Source organism: Ictalurus furcatus, chromosome 29, assembly GCF_023375685.1.
Source record: "Ictalurus furcatus strain D&B chromosome 29, Billie_1.0, whole genome shotgun sequence".
Lineage (NCBI taxonomy): Eukaryota > Metazoa > Chordata > Actinopteri > Siluriformes > Ictaluridae > Ictalurus > Ictalurus furcatus.
This window is the reverse complement of record NC_071283.1, coordinates 4,370,525-4,389,613: the sequence shown is the minus strand read 5'-3', so window position 1 is coordinate 4,389,613 and position 19,089 is coordinate 4,370,525. Positions and strand designations below refer to the sequence as shown.

Sequence of the window (19,089 nt, the reverse complement as noted above, 5' to 3'; positions counted from 1 at the left end):
ATGAGTCTTGATGTAACAAAAAAGGGTCTTACTAATAAGTAAGAAGACATTTTTGATTAGTTTCCCGCAGTGATGGAGAAGGCTGGTTGCTGCTGTGAGCTTTTTGTCATGCAAACACTGTGCTGGAAGGAAGGGGGGGGGGGTCACAAAGCAGGTGACATTTAAAAGCACCACTCTAAACCAAAGGAGCAGAAAGTGTGTGACTTTCCCTCTACGATGGATTTCTCCTGCTTGGACTCTGCAGCCTGTGAGCCACAGCACCTGATGGGTACGGCCAGCTTCGCTTCGGACCTCGGTTCTTCCAGTCATCCCTTTGGAGTTCAGGTCAAGTTTATCCAGAGCAGCGCTTTTCCTATTCTTCCACCATATCCTTGCATCCTGGACGATCCGAGAGATCGATCAAACTCCCTCTGCGTAATAGGTAAAATCACCTAACTGCTAAAAAATATCCACAAAGTTAATAAACAACGATCACTGCAAGAGTTAATTCAACACTGTACATATGCATTCAGCACTGGAAATGTACTATTTTTTGTATTTTGTTTATTATTTATTCAAGTTAAGTGTTTGATTTGTTGTGCATACTGAAATGCTTTTCTGTTCACCGCGGTTGTAAAGAGTCGTTATTTGACTTACTGTAGCCTTCCTGTCAGTTTGAACCAATCTGGTCATTCTCCTATAATCTCTCTCATCGACAAGGCGTAGGGAAGCATATCTGTCTGTTGATGTATATAGCTATTGTTTCATTTTGAGGGCATTTTAAGAGAGGCCCGGGCTTCCCATGTATAGTCTGTGGTGTGCAGTTGTTTCATAAAGCCTATATGCTATTATATGCATTATGTATATTATGTGTATTTTATGTATTTTGTGTTTGTATGCGCAATTCTTCCATTGTGCTTTTGACTTCCCATTGTTTTGGCAAACCTCTACTCTGCACTTTTCCTCCTGGTCTCAAAGAGACCAAAAATTATTTTTATTCATTTTATTTCACGCCTTGTTTCAAATAATCATTAAAAAAAGGTAATGTCACATTTGAGAAAACGCCATGTCGCTGATTCGATGTTACCCCTTCTTTCCTAACCTCCCTGATGCTGCAGATGTTGGCAGGAGGCCCAAGTGCAGACGCATACGCACCACCTTCACGCACACGCAGCTTCTGCAACTGGAGCGCGTGTTTGCTGAGACTCAGTACCCTGACATCTGCATGCGCGAGGAGCTCGCCCGCAGGATCGACCTAGCCGAGGCTCGCATCCAGGTAACATGTTATTTTATTATATGTGACTCTATATCAGGTTGGGCAACATAACACTTTTTATGATATAAAAATTTCAAAGCAACTACTGATATCATTGTACACTGCATTACTAAATTCACCCCTAATATCCCTCACAAGACATTTAATTTCACTAGAAGCCTTGAGCTGGTATGGATCAAGATGATGTCAATGCTCATTGAAATAGTAATTCACCTCTAAGGCAGCAGAGGGGTCTAAAATTGTTGAAAAAAAAGTGCTTTTTTAAAGCATAATGCACTGTTTCTCAGTCGGTTGTATGGGTTTTCTTTCAGGTTTGGTTTCAGAACAGGCGTGCTAAAGTGCGCAGGCAAGATCGCGCAGCCAGTGGGACTCGAGCACCAACTAAAGAAGAGAAAAATCTGGTGGAAAGGTCCAATTCACATGCTTCATCATCATTAGTGAAGCTTGGCGAGTTCTGCTCAACCACTGAAGCCACATGTAGTCCTCTACCGAAAAGCAATGGATGGCATGTGGAAAAGTTTTCGCTCTAAGGTTGTTCACAACCCAACCCACTCACGTAGCTTATGTACCCCTCTTTATTTGTGTATTATTGGTTCCTGGAACAATTTCTTTGACATGATCTATAAATAGTTCATCTACCTCTTTAAATATAAGCCTAGTCATATTGTGATGACAATGAAATGTCTTGACTATTATTTAATAATAAAAAAAAAAACAATAGCAGCACTTAGCACTGTATGTTGTTGTGTATATATGATCGTATAATAAAAACCTGAAGCTAATGTTAATACTGTCATCTCATTTTGAAGCAGTAAGCAATAATGTAAAATTTGTAACTGCCTCATGTAAACAGCGTAAACAATAGTTCATACTGCTCACATTTCAGTCCTTTCAGGATTTTGTGATTCCACGATCGACGACAAAATCAAGCAAACTCCGCAAGATTCGGAGGAGCTCGCGATTCTTCTAAATTAACGCAGGTTTTCCGCAGGTTTGGGCCGAGACACGTCACGTGACGTCATCACGACGCGCAATTCAGTCAAAACCGTCTTCGATTCACGTGCGTCGAACACGAGTACAGCTAAAAGATCTCGTTTACCAACAAACATCACTGCGAAAGACCGTGCGATACAATTTTGCACAAACGCGATTTCGCCAATTCAAGTAGTTTTCTCTGCAAACTGCACCGCAGATTTTGAAAAAAATCCACAACAAAAGCAAACATTTTTGGCAGCAAAGATCACAAAGAAAACCCTCCTCTGAAATCCTGTACAAACTGATATTTATTTTCACCACATCAGGATATTATATTAACACTTAGGGGTGTGTTATTACTGTATTGTAATGCAATGTGTATTGTAAGCAAACTTTTTGTAGCCAAGGAACCCGTTTAACTGTAAAATAAATTCCAGAAGTTCCATTCTGACCCCCTCGGTATGGATTTATTTCATTCACATTATTGAAAATGTTCAAATAATATATATTTTTGGAGCCGTAGTGCTTTCTATTCCTTAACTTTCCATCAACAGGACACATTAGGTCTGAGTTGACTTTGGTGCTTGGCCCCTTAAATATAATAACTTTGATGATTTTCACCACTGTAACAAAATCCCCCCAAAAGGTTATGGACTAGGCTTACACATTATGTATATTATATAGAATACAAATGCAAGTGGTTAGCACGTTCGCCTCACACCTCTAGGGTCGGGGGTTCGATTCCCACCGTGGCCCTGTGTGTTCGGAGTTTGCATGTTCTCCCCGTGCTGCGGGGGTTTACTCCGGGTACTCCGGTTTCCTCCCCCAGTCCAAAGACATGCATGGTAGGCTGATTGGTATGTCCAAAGTGTCCGTAGTGTATGAATGGGTGTGTGAGTGTGTATGTGATTGTGCCCTGCGATGGATTGGCACCCTGTCCAGGGTGTACCCCACCTTGTGTCCGATGCTCCCTGGGATAGGCTCCAGGTTTCCCCGTGACCCTGAAGGAAGGATAAGCGGTATAGAAGATGGATGGATGGATGGATATAGAATACAAGTGAAAACACTTCACTTTTCATCTTAAAACATAAGCGTACTTTTTATTTCTGAGAAATGTGACAAAGGGGAATTTAATTTCTTGATCACTCATAGTTCTTTCCTAAACCGTGTTTATATTCTAATGAAAAAACATCATTCTAATGTCATGCACGAGAATAAGTGTAGAAATGAAAGAATGGAGTTTCTGCATGACACAGGAACAAATTTACTTGTTTACAAATTTAGTTTTGTTTAGAAATTCCAGCTTGCTTTTTATTATTAATAACATTTCAAACAAGCAATTATGAACCTTTTCATAGACTTTCTTTGTATTTATTTTGAGCAACTGTAAATCTTTTTATTCATATTATTAAATCTATTGAAATTGAATTCATATAGTGACACTGAGATGATGTTTAATATTTGTTTTTAGCAACTGTGGAGTTTTTATATTTAATTTTTATTTTAGAATTAATTCTAAAATAATTCGAAAATTAATTCTAATGATTCATGTTTCATTTTTATTATTCATTTGCAGCTATTTATGACTGCTATTTTCAGTTCACGACTTCGTATATATTTATATGACTTATTTTTTATTTTTTTGTAGTAATTGTGACGATTGTAATTAATTTCGTAACGTTTCACGCATTAAAACATTCTGAATAGCTGGGATTTGGAAATCATGTATCATGCACAACATACAGAACTGATTAAGTTAATAAAGAATAGAAAATACCCCCCCCCCACCCCCAAACAAACACACACACGGAAGTACATTTAAAATAGTTTATTTATATAAACATACACTTGCTATAAAACCCACTGCTTATGGAGGGTTTGTCGAGTTCGTTAGGTCGTCCTAAGATGATCAAATAAATATAGAGCCTTTCACCAGCAACTCAATTCCTCTCTGAGTAACAAAACCGTATCAGCTACATGATCCTGCTAATAACCTACTCGTTATATCGTAATTAGAGATTAGCAAAGCAAATAAACAGCAGACATGATAGACGTGGAAACAGTCCGTGTCCCAAACACTAGGATTTATGTCTAGTCAGCGTTCGTACTAGAAACAGCTCAAATCCTCACGCTGTTCAGCACTCATACGGTGGCTCAAGGCAAGTTTGCTTACGAATATTCAAACAGTTTCAAATTAGCTATATTATTTAAAAAACATAGAGGTCAAGGTCACATTTGTTTATCTTTTCCATCTTCCCTCAGTAAGGATTAGCTAAACCTGCTTCATCATTTCTGTAGATATCTCTTTAACCGCTCATTATGTGATTAGCTAGCTGATCTTGATAGCTAAAAATGACTCTTCGTTGTGTTTCAAATGACATTTTAATATTCGTGATGGATTCTAATAAGAACTCTACAATCAATTCCTAGTGTTTGGGACACATGCTGATTTTAGACTTGTTTTCAGTCTCAAAATAGAACAGAAGGTGAAGTAATGAAGGCTATGAAGGTTATTTAAACTTGTATTTGCACAGCAAGTGAGGACCAAGTGTTACGATTTGTAAAAATTGTGGAAAAATCAGGAGCCCAGGTGCCTGGGACTAGGGTTTTTTTTTTTTAATTCGTAGTTGCCCAGTACAGATACTAGCAAAACAAACGTTTTCAGTTGTACACAACACGCTTCACGGTGGTGCGTTACTTCGATGCTATAACTACAGTGTGTGTAACTCGTTCCAAATCCCACCTCCTGCCGCACTACACACATCGACTAGATGGATTAATTAGTGTGCATGGATACCAGACAGTCTTTTTGGAATCAGGAATACGCATGTCTGTGAAAACACTGACGAGATCAAGGAAAATAAAGTGTAGCACAAAAGTCGGCATATCCCTTTACTGCATGGTGTTGCCATATGGCAACACTGAATTTATCTCCAATTTTTTTGATGGGCAATAATACAAAACTAGTGTTTTTCTTTGTAACTGGACAAAGAGGGCTTGACCCTCAACATAATAAAAAAGATGCCATATTAGATGACCAGGGAGTGCTGTTTGCACTCCCTTTTCTGCAGTCACATGGCATGGTTAAGGCCATCCTTGAAGGGCAATAAAATGTTATTATTTATTATTATTATTATGATTATTATTATTATTATTATTATTTCAATATAAATATTGACATTGGCTAAACTAATTAAAGGGAAAAAAACGAAACACTATCCGAGTTAACGTTTATTGATTTTTTTGTCATATAAACAAGTTTATATATTTTTAATATTTTGTTAAATGGTAAAATGCAAACGTTGCCATACAGCAACAACAGGTGATAACGGAACTGTCGTATGTGAGTTCATGAATTGAAACAGTCCTACATAGCAAAAAAAGAAAAAAGTCAGTGCGCTTCTTTAATAGTATATTTATATTTTTTCACATTCAAAGCAAGAAAAACTGTTGCAATTTTGCAATTGTACCTTATGTTCTAAATATTATGTTTCATCAGAAAGAATTAAGAATTCAAAAGAAAGATTTAAAAAGATACTTCACCCAAAATATATTTGGATCAAAATTATTTTTAATGTATTTTGAATAAGTAAATCCATCCACATATTATTACAACTGTAATTCCTTTCTAGAAGATATAACTTTGACATGCTTACTCGGTGGCAAAAAAACAAAACAAAACAAAACCCTGCAACTTATAGTCTGGAAAATGCAGTAATTGGAATTGAAATCTCATATATTTTGTGTTATTTTTGACTATATGATATTTTCCACCATTGCACATTGTTGCCATATGGCAACAATTTACCAACTACCTTCCACTCTTGAACTAATTCAAGTAATAAAAAATCCATAAGAACATTTTTTTTTTTTAATGTAAATGTAATAATTCATGCAGTAGAGGGATATAACTCTCCTGCTTACTACACACAGGTACGTCGTGGTTCAACACACAAAGAGAGAAATGTTATACGTGAAAAGCAAGGACGGAATACCACGTCTCGTACACAAACACGCTGGCTAATGACTTTTTGTCGAGGGTGCAAACATTATGTGCTACATTACACGTTTTGTTCAATGAGGATAAAGTTCCCTTTCATCCGTATATTAAGTCACTTGACAAGCTAAGTAGCTCGCCATACGTTATTACACTATGCTAGCGTCTGCTTTTTCAAATAGTCTGATTCTGGGCAACAAAAACATGAAGGTTTTTCTTGCCTAGTAGGCTAGCTCATAGATTTATGGTTTGTCCAACCACGTAAACAACGCTAACTTTAAAAAGTAATGTAAAAACGTAGGCTTACGAACTCCGAGACTGTTGAATTAAACCTTGCTGTGTAAACTACCATGTACGTTAACATGTGAATCTTCTTCAATGTGTAAAGTCCAGCTGGACACCCAATACCTTCAGAGTTAACCCAACACTATGATTTTTGCCATGTACACGGTTTACGAACAAAACACAATGGGATTAGGAGAGAATTTTGCTCAGTGTATAGCACAGTACGTAAGTGCAAAATGAAAACGAAATAGCTCTACAAAGCTCTGGATGTTGCATACACGTACACGACCACGCGAGTGTGCAGTCATATTTAAGGCACAGCATGGAAATAAGATATGACCGACAGCTGTCTGGAAAAATAGAAAACATTCTCCAAAACAAAAAAAAACAAAAAAAACACGACAAATCTTGTTCCTTCTCAAGCGACTGACGGTGAAAACGAAACGAACTGAAGCGGCCGGAACAACCCGATGGACATCATCGATATTCATCCAGTATTTAAGAGACTTCAAACGTCATGCATTTAAAAAAAAATAAACAAACAAACAAACAAACCCAGCAAACTAACATTTGATCAAAATGAGATGATAAAAGAGAACATAAATAGGGGGGAAAAAAATCAAGAGGAAATACTCAAAAACAGTCCAACACTACAGTTAACTTAAAACCAAGAAATTGTTTTTTTTTTTAAAAAACCATTCAAGTCTCTGGCTGAATCCTAAAAGGCTTTCCAATACCTATATAAGTGCACTACATAGGGTATAGGATAAGGATATAGGGTATGACATACTGGCTTCTACACCTTTTGTAGTGCTTTATGTTCTTTAAGGAGATATTCGGGATTTTTCCTTTTTTATTCATTCACAGAATAATGCAGCATATGGTGCCTACGATTATGGCGATATAAAGCAAAATAAACTCAAATTTGCACAGAAAAATAAAAATAAAATCTGAAATTAACCCCAAATAACTCACTATTTGCTTTACAAGTGTACGTTATAATCTATAAGTTAACATCTACATGCTTGATAGTGCACCATGTGCAATAGGGAGCCATTTGGGACAAAAATTTCAAGGTGCATTTTAAATGAGCTCCTACTTCCGTAAGTGCACTACACTTTTAGGTCATATAAAAGGGTGTAGATAGTGCACTCGAGGTCTGAAAGGAAGCCAAGTAGGTTTGACAGATGCTCGGACTTTCTACATTTCCAAGCGAAACAGATACATTTTTGAAATAATCATTGCTTATCACGCTTATCTTTGTGTTTCTTCCCAACTGTTTGTCGTCAGTGGCTGAAGGTTTGTAGATGAAAAAGTCTAAAGTGCAAAAACCGCCGATGGAAATACGCAACAGCCATGTCGCTCAGCTAACGTCTCGGTCACTCGCTTAGATAATGGGATTTAGTTTAAAAAACAAACAAACAAACAAACAAAAAAAACAGGTCAGTGTTTTATTCGCTAATTTATCTACCCAAGTTCCGCGAGTGGAACGCGCCACTTTGTACAATAAGCTAGCGACTTTTAAAGGTTTGTTAACCGCGGTGCATGCTCATGCATGTGGTGATTAAAATTATTGCCATTAGAAAGATTTTTTTTTTCTTCGTTTTTTTTCCACAGAAATATTACAGGTGGTTTTTTTTTCTTTTCTTTTTTTCAATTGCTGACATGTATTGGTCCAAACGGAAGTCACGTTGTCGCAACTGTTCACACGGTCAGCGAAACAGAAGCGCATGCGGACCAAACCGTCGTTTGTTTGTCGTTTTTCATCGCTTTCACACAAAATGCATTCGGTGACCACGTTCTCCGAAATCCGTGAACTCGTTTCTCATTCATACTCCACCACCTGCAAAACTAGACATTTACATCCAGTACGTTTTCCAACGCCAACACACTGCTCCCAAAACTGTTAAAAACGCGTTCAAATCGTGCAGTTCTGCAGTAACCAGAATGAAATCTATAGAAAATCTTAGCAGAATACTGAATCATTCCAAACATAATTGATTGTAATTTCAGCTGAAAGCCTACCTCAGTGTCCTGTTTTTGGTCTCGTTACCAAACAGATAAAGCTGGATGAACCTGGCGAGAACACGCCGCAGGGGAAGAAATGTGATTGGACGGAGAGCATCCGTGGAGCGAGCTAACATCATAATGTGTGCAGCACTGTCCAGTGATGGTTTGCTGTTACACAGATCACTCATTGGGCCCTACAATACAGACAGGCTCATTTCTTTTCTGGATGTCCTGCATAATCGACTTGGGCCAGCGGAGGAACGAGGGGGAAGAAACTCCCCTACCTTCATTGCTGTGTGGTATAATGTGGAACTCCACCACTCCGCTGCAGTCACATACTGGTTTGCTGCACATCCTAGCATGTCAGTACTATTCCTGCCTCTATACTCCCCCTTATTAAACCCCACAGAGGAGTTTCTCTCTGCATTGAGGTGGAAAGTTCATGACCACCATCCACATGACATGACCAGATTGACATCCTTACTGGATGCCATGAATGCAGGGTGTGGAGACACTTCTCCTGACGACTGCCAGGGTTGGATTTGACATTCCAGAAGATACTTTCCAAGATGCATCGCCGGAGAAGATATAAGATGTGATGTTGATGAGAACTAGAACCCTCACAGTACTGTACAGTATGACTGATTATACTATACATGTTGTTGATTATTTATTATTATTATTTATTATTGCAGCCCTGGAATTTCAGGAATTTGTTTGTTTTTTTAATATAAAAAAAACCTTTTTAGTTTTCACAAGTAAGTTACTATATGCAAAGATATCTAAAGAATAAAGGATATTGAAGCTGCATTTCTGATTTCATTCTTTACTTTAGTACAGTCAATAAAGTGAAAAGGTGTTATTCTTATTCTGAAATAAAATACTGATTTATGTGAGAAAGCATTCAAACGTCAAAGATAAAAGTTCGTCATTTATGTAACGCTCCCTGTTAGTGTTTTTTAGGTCAGTGTGTTATGGTCGAACGAGCTTCTACTGAGACATGTATGAAGGCTTTTGGTGGTTTGAGTGAGTTTTGGAGCTGAGATGAACTGTTTGGCCAAGATGCATGTCGGTAATGCGGACTATATGAAGAGTTTTGAAAAAGTGGCTTCAGTACTGACCGATGCTTTTCAGCAATTGAAAAAAACCCCGTAAGCTTCACACAGAAATATCATCCAAATACCCCACGACGTTCCAGTTTTATCTCTTTGTGTCAAAAGGCGATTTGTGCTTATTTTTTTTTGTTGTTGTTTTTTTTTTTAAATGTTATGAAATAGAATTATGTGTAATTAAGTGTTCATCGTGAAGATGGCCCAGGTTTCTGCGGGATTGGCAAATATTTCAGTTCCTCTTCAATTCGGGTGCAAAAACACTTTATAACATGGTGGGTTGACCAGCAGCTGTGGGGAATAAAAGTTTCATACAGTTTAGTAATAGTAATAATAATAATAATAATAATAATAATAATAATAATAATAATAATAATAATAATAATCATCATCATCATCATCATCATCATCATCTAAAGAATATATGGTATGATAACTGTATCAGAGTCATTTTTATTTTTAATTTAATTTAATAATGGCACTTTTTTTTAAACTTACATTCCAAATAATACATTTCAACATGACATATTGCAGTTACATCAAACTGTCAGATGGTGTCGCTGGATTCAATACTGCTCCTCATTCAAGCCGTGATTGCACAAAAAAAAATGACTAAAGGACAGAATAATGGGTAATTTTACCAAACTCCGCCCAATCCTCACAAATCATGCATCTGTAGCTGTTCACATCTGTAGATCAGTAAGAACCCTTCACTTCGCACGTGTAACTCAACTCTGAATATGGCCCGACAAGTCCGACAAGTCCAACACGTCCAAATGCACGTGATCATCGCACAGCAAAATGCCCAGTGTCCAAGTTCACAGTGGCAGTGTTGAATTAGTGAATATAATACTGATTAGACATATTCAAACTGTTTTCCTCCTCATGAGGCCAGGATTTTAGAGAACGTGTGCCCCCGGAGCAAATTTCGTTCTCCCTTCATCTTGACAGAAAGCGAGAGCGCCACATTCGCCTATCTTTCAAGCACCGTAAGCATGGGCTAAAACTTTACTAGTGTGAAATTGGGGGGACGGGGCGGGGCTTCCAGAGAGCATCAGTTATAATCAGAGAGTTCAAAACACCTGCACACATGCTGTTTTTAGTCTGAAATAAGACCGCTCTTTTGGCATATTTTGGAGCACTCCGATGTTAAATGTGGCAAAACGCGTAAAGGCTGGAAGGTTTCACCGTATTTTTTGTAACTGTATTGTATTGCCACTACATCTACAACCGAGAGACATCTCACTGACTGAAAGAATAAATAATTTTTGCATATTCATTACTGTTAAAGTTTGTGTTCGCTTGTAGTGTTGGATTAACAACTACAGCTATGAATAAACTATTACAGGGTAGAAAGGTCACCTAAAGTACTGGAGTCCCTGTTAAACAACACAGTGACTACATATACATATACATACATAATAAATACACCTCACTGTCTTGTCCCCATTACATGATGAACCACAATGATAAATATGAAATGAACGTTAATTATAATCCACATAAAACAATAGAACATGCCGGAATTAAACTACTCACCACGAGATTTCATGTAGCACGAATGACAGTTGAGAACACCGTTCCGGATCCGGACATCGGTTCCTGTACTCGTGTCACCAAGCAGCCCTTTACACACACCGCACTGGGACACACGGGTGACTCAGAGTACATATTTGAACGTAAAAATGGGTAATTCAGAGTAGCTTGCATGTGCAAACTCAGCTATACATACACGCATGTATCTTACCTTAAAACACTGGATGTGGAAGTAAAGGCCCAAAGTGTCGATGATCATAGCAGCTCCTTTCCCCAGAGGCTGTGCGCAGCTGGAGCACAGCTTCTTCGCGCTCACTGACCTGCAATGAATGAATTAGGCATAATTTAAAAATAAATAAATCGCCAGATATTTAAAGAATAACTTCAAAGAAACACTCTGTTTGTCTAACTGTTCTGAAAACCCTCATATTAACTACAGTATATTGTAGATCACTATCTAATAAGAAAAATGACTTTGAAAAAAAAATGTTTTATGATTGTACTTATATACAGTGCTGTGAAAAAGTATTTGCTTGAGTTCTTCTGTCAAGTATTTGCCCCATCCTGATTTCTACAGACAAGCATGGTGGTGGAAGTGTGATGGTGTGGGGATGTTTTGCTGCTTCAGCACCTGGGCAACTTACAATAATTGAGGGAAACATAAATTCTGCTCTCTAAAAGAAAATCCTAAAGGAGAATGTCCGGTCTTCAGTCCGTAAGTTGAAACTCAGGTGCAACTGGATCATGCAGCAAGACAACGATCCAAAGTCCTAGTCCTAGAAGTAAGTGAAAGACTGATCTCCAGTGATCAGAAGCGTTTGGTTGCAGGTATTGCTGCTAAAGGTGGCACAACCAGATTTTTAAACCAAGTTTAAAGGGGCAATTAGTTTTCACATGGGTGATAGGTGTTGGATAACTCCCCAGACCCCCCCCCCCCCCCCCTTAAAATAAATAAGTAAATAAATAAAAAGGGTTAAAATTGTGTGTTTACTCAGGTTGCCTTCGTTTTATGTTGTATTTCGTTTGAAGATCTAAAACTATTCAGTATGCGATATACACAAACACAGAAGGAATCAGGATGGGGGCAAATACTTTTTCACAGCACTGTAGTAATTGTTTACTTTTAAAACAATACTTCATATGTATTCTCTTTAATAATATCTCGTTCAAGAATGCCTCCATTAAAGTATTACACTTGATTCATGTAAGGATTTTTATACAGCTTATAATGACGTCAAATCCCGTATCAGTTTTCTAATGAATGATGAATTTAACCCCTTAAACATCCAGGTCAGTCAATGGGTCCAGACGTAAACCCTGTTCTCTTCTAACTGTGTGTGTTAATGAATGATTGAATAATAAGCCAGGGGTTTAAGGGATTAAAAATGTTTTTTTTTTGTTGTTTTTTTGGCAATGGACTCAAACTTCTGCTGTATATTAAATAGAATTATACCACAGCGCTGTTAAATTCTCTGATCTGCTTGGTCAGAAGGTGTCGATAAATTTTCTGTAACATCAGCTCTGATAATAGCTCCGGGGCAAGGTTTATAATAACGTGTTCTTTCGAACGCATTAAAAAATAATGCTATGTTATTCTTCAATAAATGGAATCTGTAATTGCTGTGGTATAAGAGAAATAAAACACTTCAGGATGCGCTGTTATAGGAAAATAATCCACTTTGGGAAGGTAACAGTCACCCCACTTCGCATTGGGCCACATCACACCACCCTGTCGTTGATTATTTCCCTGTAACAGCACACATCCAAGTGTTTTATTCCTTGAAGAACTTAAATACAATACAATACGATAAATAAATAAATAAGCACTTGATAGAATAACTCAATAACTGAATAATTTTGTATTGCGTGTTGTCTTGAAGTGGAGGAAACATTACGTTGTATTTGGAAGCATCATGTAGGCTCATTTGGTCTAGATTTCTCATCATAATACTCATGTGTTTTATTTATTTTACACTGTGAACGTTTATGCCGTTCATCTACCACATACCTACCCAACGTATCAGGAGTCTTATATGGCACTATATGGAATACTAATCACTACGTGTGATACCTCACATCACTGAACCACACCTAAGCAACCACAACAAGAACAACTACTAATTGAAGAACAAGCAAACAAACAAACGAACAAAACCAGAGCCAGAGCCTTCTCACTGCAGCTCTCGGCTGGGTTCCCACTGAAGCTAGGCATCTACCAGGTTGAGTCTGGCCCAGTACCTGGATGGGAGAACTCCTGGGGAAAACTAAGGTTGCTGCTGGAAGTGGTATTAGTGAGGCCAGCAGGGGGCGCTCACCCTGTGGTCTGTGTGGGGGCTAATACCCCAGTATAATGACATGGACACTATCCTGTTGTAATTCCCCCATTAGCCCTTCTGTATCATGGCCCCCTAATAATCCCCATTTCTGAACTGGCTACATCACTCTCTCTGATCCACTAATAGCTGGTGTGTGTGGAGTTCTGGAGCACTATGGCTGCCGTCACATCATCCAGGTGGATGCTACACACTAGTGGTGGTTGAGGAGATTCCACCCCCCCATACTTTTTGATGGAAACTGAGACACTTCAACAGGCATTTTCTCAGTTTTATACCATGGCCACTGAGCATCGGACAAAAGAACAGCTTGTGTGCATGTCTGCCTACGCTTAATGAATGATATTTTGATTCTGATTGGTCGGAAATTCCTTCCTTGGACCACTTTTTCTAGGTACTAATCACCGCATCTTATGGGAACATGCTCTGATCCTGTCGTCTAGCCATCACAATTTGGCCGTTGTCAAAGTCGCTCGGATCCTTACTGTACACTTGCCCACTTTTCCTGCTTCCAACACATCAACTTCGAGAACGAACTGTTCACTTACTGCCAGATAAATATATCAAACCCCTTGACAGGTGCCTCAGCAGCAATCTGGTACAGTTAACATTTTGTGCAAATTCGCTAACATTTCGCATTCACTCTTCCCCCCCCCCCCCCCCCCCCCATCATGCTAGTTAACCAATACCTTATTGTGATATTAAGTCAGCTACGTTTGTAATACAGGATATTTTGTAGGAAACATTAAGATTAAAGTAGTATAACCAAGAGATACCACGCCCACTGAGCAGCGGATAAAAGAACAGACTGTGTACACGTCTGCTTACTCATAATGAATATCTCGTTTCTGATTGGTCGGAAGTTGTTCACAAATCTTCTAGAATTATCCGCAGCCCTGAAAGTAGTCCTTGTTCGAATATGTTATCATTTCTATAGCAACAACTTGTATGGCAGACGCTCCATCTGGTCTAATCCTAATAACAAACTTAACAAAGAAATAACCTCTAATCGTTGATATGGTAACGTTTTCTTCAGACAGACATTTATTTAAGATTTACGCAAGGAGTCTAAGGTGTAAGCGCTCTGTAACCGTCAGTAGGTTTTTCCACTACGGGAAAAGTCACTCTACGGTTTCTCAGTGGCGAAACAAGTTGCGTTGGTCTGTCTTATTAACTTCAAGAAAGAAAAGAAAAGAAAGGCAGGCGAGGGAACGACTGTTTATAGCTGTTATAATGGAAGTGAATTGCTTCGTGGAGATTCCGTAACATTTGATATAACTATAAATGGATAAAAAGTGCAATGCGTCGTTCATTAATAAATTCAAAATGGTAATCGTTAGGCACATCGCTACGGTATTAATTTGCACAGACAGGGGGTATAATTACTTATGGATTTCAGCTGGTTCCTTGCCTTACCTTGCCTTGGAGAACTGCTTTTTCTTAGCGTGTTCATCACTTTTTTCCCCGTGTCATTCCACTTCATTCTACATAACTTCATTTATGGATTTTAACGTTGTGAATTCTTTATATTTCCGCATTTCTTGAGTTAATACCAAAGTCTGGTGAAAATTTCACGTGAATAGCCTCATCGGAAATATATTTAATGAAAAAAAATGTTGACGTGTCCAATACTTATTCCCCCCACTGTATATGAAGAAGAAAAGACACTTCTGTATGTGTACATGGTAACAGTAACGTCCTGATGTGGATTATTTTCCTGTAGCAGTACACCCCCAAGTGTTTTTTTCATTCCTTACACAGCATTGTTAATCCGTATTATTTTTAAATTTTAGCCCTCCACACTCACAGGTTAACCTTCTACAACTGTCGACAAATCCACACGCTCTAGTAGTTTAGTTTCAACGTTACGATTAGTTTCCGAAATAAAATAAAAAATTGCAATCCAATACGATCATGTTACTCCTGCACACATTCTTGTAGGGTTCAGGCTGCTAAGGTTTATCAAGCTTGGGCATTTGAAGTCTTGAGAGTGACGTGAAATTTCTGTTAAGTGATGAAATAAAAGCAGTTTTGCTGGTGGAGTCGACCGGTCATGAATTATACCACATATATAAGAGCATGACAAAAACAAAAAAGAAGTGCATATACATATCCATAACTGCATGCAAGAACAAGCATTGCCTAATGACATGATAGGAAATGCCTCGCATGCACTTTACTGGATGGTGCAAGCAATGGTGTGGGGGGGTGTGTGTGTGTGTGTGTGTGTGTGTGTGTGTGTGTGTGTGTGTGTGTGTGTGTGTCCTACCTGTCTGAAGATGAGGGTGATGTGTCTTGTGATGATGGAGATGTGTGTATCCCTAAAATGTTTTCGTACGACCCAGACCTGACCACATCAACACGCAGACACACACACATACACAAACGTACACACATACATACACATGAGAAAGCAAGCAGTATTTTTTTTTTTTTTTTTTTTTTTGTTGCTGGCTTGCTTTCATTTTTCAGCACATCATATAAGTTTTTAATAGCATCACGAATATGTCTGAAGGTCTTAAAGATTATGACATGAATAAAAAAATAAATAATAATAAAAAAAAGCAACTGAACAAATCGGGGGATTTTTTTTTTCAGTTAAAAGGCCTTGGAATAACTTCAAAATAAAAGTTCAAGCACAAATGGACGCTGTGCGAATCAGAGACAAGCTGATCCATATCCATAGGCGTTACGCATGCCCACATGCATGTCACACACACGTGTACACACACCTCCTCATCCTCGGAGGCTGACTCTGTGAAGGGCTCACATTCCGGTCCAGGGAGGCGGTTTTTTTCCACTCCTGTCTGCTCTCTGATTTGCAGCGCCAAGAACCATCTGTATTGACACACATGTTAACCGAGTATATTTGTGTGTGTGTGTGTGTGTGTGTATTTCTGTGCAAAAATTAAAAAAAGATGAAAGATCCTTTCCTTCCACAGACCCACAGTGAATGAATCAGCCGCAGTGCTACACCGTGTGTAAACCAAAGAAGGTGAGCATTTTACGTTTATGACGCTTTATGTTTTTGGCCAAAATAGTCAAAATCTTGCCTCAGAAACGTTACCGTGTTTCACCTCAGGACTTTTCCATCGCGAGTTTCACAGACGACCTTAAAGCACGGCATTCTCTTATTCATCTCGCGTAAAAATAATTCTATATTCTACATAATATATACTTTTATTTATTGGTTTTGTGGAATAATATCCAATAAATAAGTGACTTGATGATAATGTGCATTTTTTTTTTTTTAAATATACTGTATGCAGGGTTTTTTTTATTAAGCAATAATTAGTTAAACATTAATTTAAATATAAATAACGAATCTCTAAAAGCGCAAAGAAGTAAAATAAATGAGTAAAGTAAAATCGAGTGATGTAATTTATTCAACATTACAAGAGATAAATAATAACAGTCAAAAATTATTATTATTCCATTTTATTGGTTTTTGGGGAAAAAAATATTTATTTATTTATTTTATTTTTTTTAGACACTGTCTGTCATTGCTATTTAGCTATATTTCCTTTTTTTTAATTTTCATTAAAAACCCACCTGCTGGGCCAAATCTTCCTATTCTTTAAATATGCTCATTACACAGGGTATTAAATATTAATATTAGAACTAATACAAGGCTTTTTGAGATTTCTCCACAGACAAAGCTTGACTCCAATGACTGTGTGTTCGAACGTGTTAAATATTTACATGTAATATCACTCTTAGTACGGCATTCTTTGTTTATTTATACATTTAATTAGAAAATGTCCACATGATTAATATAATAAAGTATGGCACAAATTACATACATACGCTACACTAATATGCCCTCCACTAATATTGGCACTCTGGGCAAATATGAGACAAATTGTCTTTATTGTTTTGATCTTTTGTTCAAAAAATTCACAAAAATTCTCTGCCTGTGTGTTACCTCATATTTCTACCCCTGTGAAACAGGAAGTCATGGTTGAACCATTTTCTGTTCCTAGTCACCCAGTGACTGAATTTAAAACATCAATGGGAATATACCTCAAATATATTTTTCTCATATGAATTCATAGGGGTGCCAATAATTGTTGCACACACATTTAACAAAGTTTTTTTTTTTTTTTTAAGATGAACCTGTGTTGTGTTTGCAATTGTTTGATATTCATGAGAGCAGAGTATTTCTGTGATTTTTTTTTTTTAACAAAAGATCAAAAGCTTAAAGAATAAAGACAAAATTTTCACAGCCTTCTTTGCTCATATTTACCAAGGGTGCCAATATTAATGGAGGGCGCTGTATATTTATAGCCCTGTTTCTATGTCAAGAAAATCTGTTGTTAATCAAGTAAACATAGAACATCTGAAACATTCGACAGTCGATTAGTTTTTGCGTTAGTCATACTGTACGTCAGCGTTTCATTCGGACCGCCCACCCTGTATGAACTGCAGCTGTGGTGTAGCTGACTGACTTTCTTGAAGTTCTGCTCCCTGGTCATTCTGTTGTGGAGGTGACACCACTTCTGTCTGGTCAGATCTGTGTGTGGACATAAATCACAGATAATACTTTATTTGGAAAGTAGACACTAGTTGATGTTTAAGCCTTTCTAGTGACACGCTCCAGCGTCAGTGCGTCGTAACAATCAGAGGTAAAGCAAGACGTTTTCCGACACAGGTGCATCCTCAGGACGGAGAGCTTTATGGTTCCTCTGCAACATGACAGGCTGCATTTTTTTTTTTTGTCTTAACTTCAGAAGAGAAAAAGAAGGCTGGGGAAGAATAACAGGAACGTAAGTGATAACAGGAACTAACTTGTTTATTGTAGACATTCCATAAAATTAAACGCAACTATAAATGGATACAAGGTATCACGTTCTTTAGTTGATTATAAAAAATGATCATCGATAATCAACTTCGGGGTGGTAAAAGGTTTCCTACAGCGTCCACATTCAACCGTCTTTCAAATAAAGTGTTAACAAATGATATATTTGAGACCCGTGATCATTTTCCTCTTTGTATTTCTCTACGCTATAAAACAAATCATACAGCCGGCTGGAAAGGTCCAGCGCGATAAAGGTTCTAATCCGACCCAAAATATGCATTTACAATCCGTGGTCTAAATTAAACCCGTTTTGTGGACTGAAATTGAATTGAATTTACTCTGTTAGTCCACTAGGGGGCAAAATAAAGCAAAAACAAACAAACAAAAAAAACCCCTTCAGGGTCATGAACACATCTACCACCAAAATGTGCTAATGAAATGTAATTCTTCATTAGAAGGCTGAAAAATTGACATGTAATCCCAATTAGATCCATTTCATTTAGAGGGTGTAACATGACAAAATGCGGAACAGTTCAAGAAAGGGGGAGTGAATACTTATGCATGGGTCTGTATGGTAAAACCATAATTTGGAACATTTGTTTTCTTGGTAATTAATTGAAGTCTATTCATCTGTTTTGTACATGTTCAATCCATTGGGTATTCAGAATGTACCTTGTACATAGCACTCTAGATAAACAAACCCACAGAAGACAGGATGTTGACGTGTTATTGGGCTAATAAATGTTTTGTTTTTGGTTTTTTTTTTGGTCCAGCCCACTTGACACTGGACT

At 37.8% G+C, this 19,089-nt stretch overlaps 2 protein-coding genes across 2 annotated transcripts in view; one reads left to right on the top strand and one right to left on the bottom strand.

The window, feature by feature from the left end:
• Nucleotides 1-481: 481 nt before the first annotated feature.
• On the top strand, nucleotides 482-1,903 carry phox2ba (paired like homeobox 2Ba). The gene is made up of 2 exons (XM_053618754.1): nucleotides 482-1,255; nucleotides 1,567-1,903. Exons 1-2 carry the CDS (start codon nucleotides 1,046-1,048, stop codon nucleotides 1,783-1,785), a joined length of 429 nt encoding a protein of 142 aa, XP_053474729.1. The 5' UTR covers nucleotides 482-1,045; the 3' UTR covers nucleotides 1,786-1,903.
• A 7,442-nt stretch (nucleotides 1,904-9,345) lies between these two features.
• Nucleotides 9,346-19,089, bottom strand: part of limch1a (LIM and calponin homology domains 1a) — a 70,933-nt gene continuing 61,189 nt past the window's right edge. Inside the window, exons 28-33 of the mRNA XM_053618784.1 lie at nucleotides 17,913-18,013; nucleotides 16,233-16,338; nucleotides 15,770-15,847; nucleotides 11,379-11,487; nucleotides 11,171-11,273; nucleotides 9,346-9,922 (exon numbers count right to left, since the gene is read on the bottom strand). Of these exons, the coding sequence (XP_053474759.1) occupies nucleotides 9,897-9,922; nucleotides 11,171-11,273; nucleotides 11,379-11,487; nucleotides 15,770-15,847; nucleotides 16,233-16,338; nucleotides 17,913-18,013 (523 nt within the window). The 3' untranslated portion in view covers nucleotides 9,346-9,896. The remainder of the gene's footprint in view (nucleotides 9,923-11,170; nucleotides 11,274-11,378; nucleotides 11,488-15,769; nucleotides 15,848-16,232; nucleotides 16,339-17,912; nucleotides 18,014-19,089) is intronic.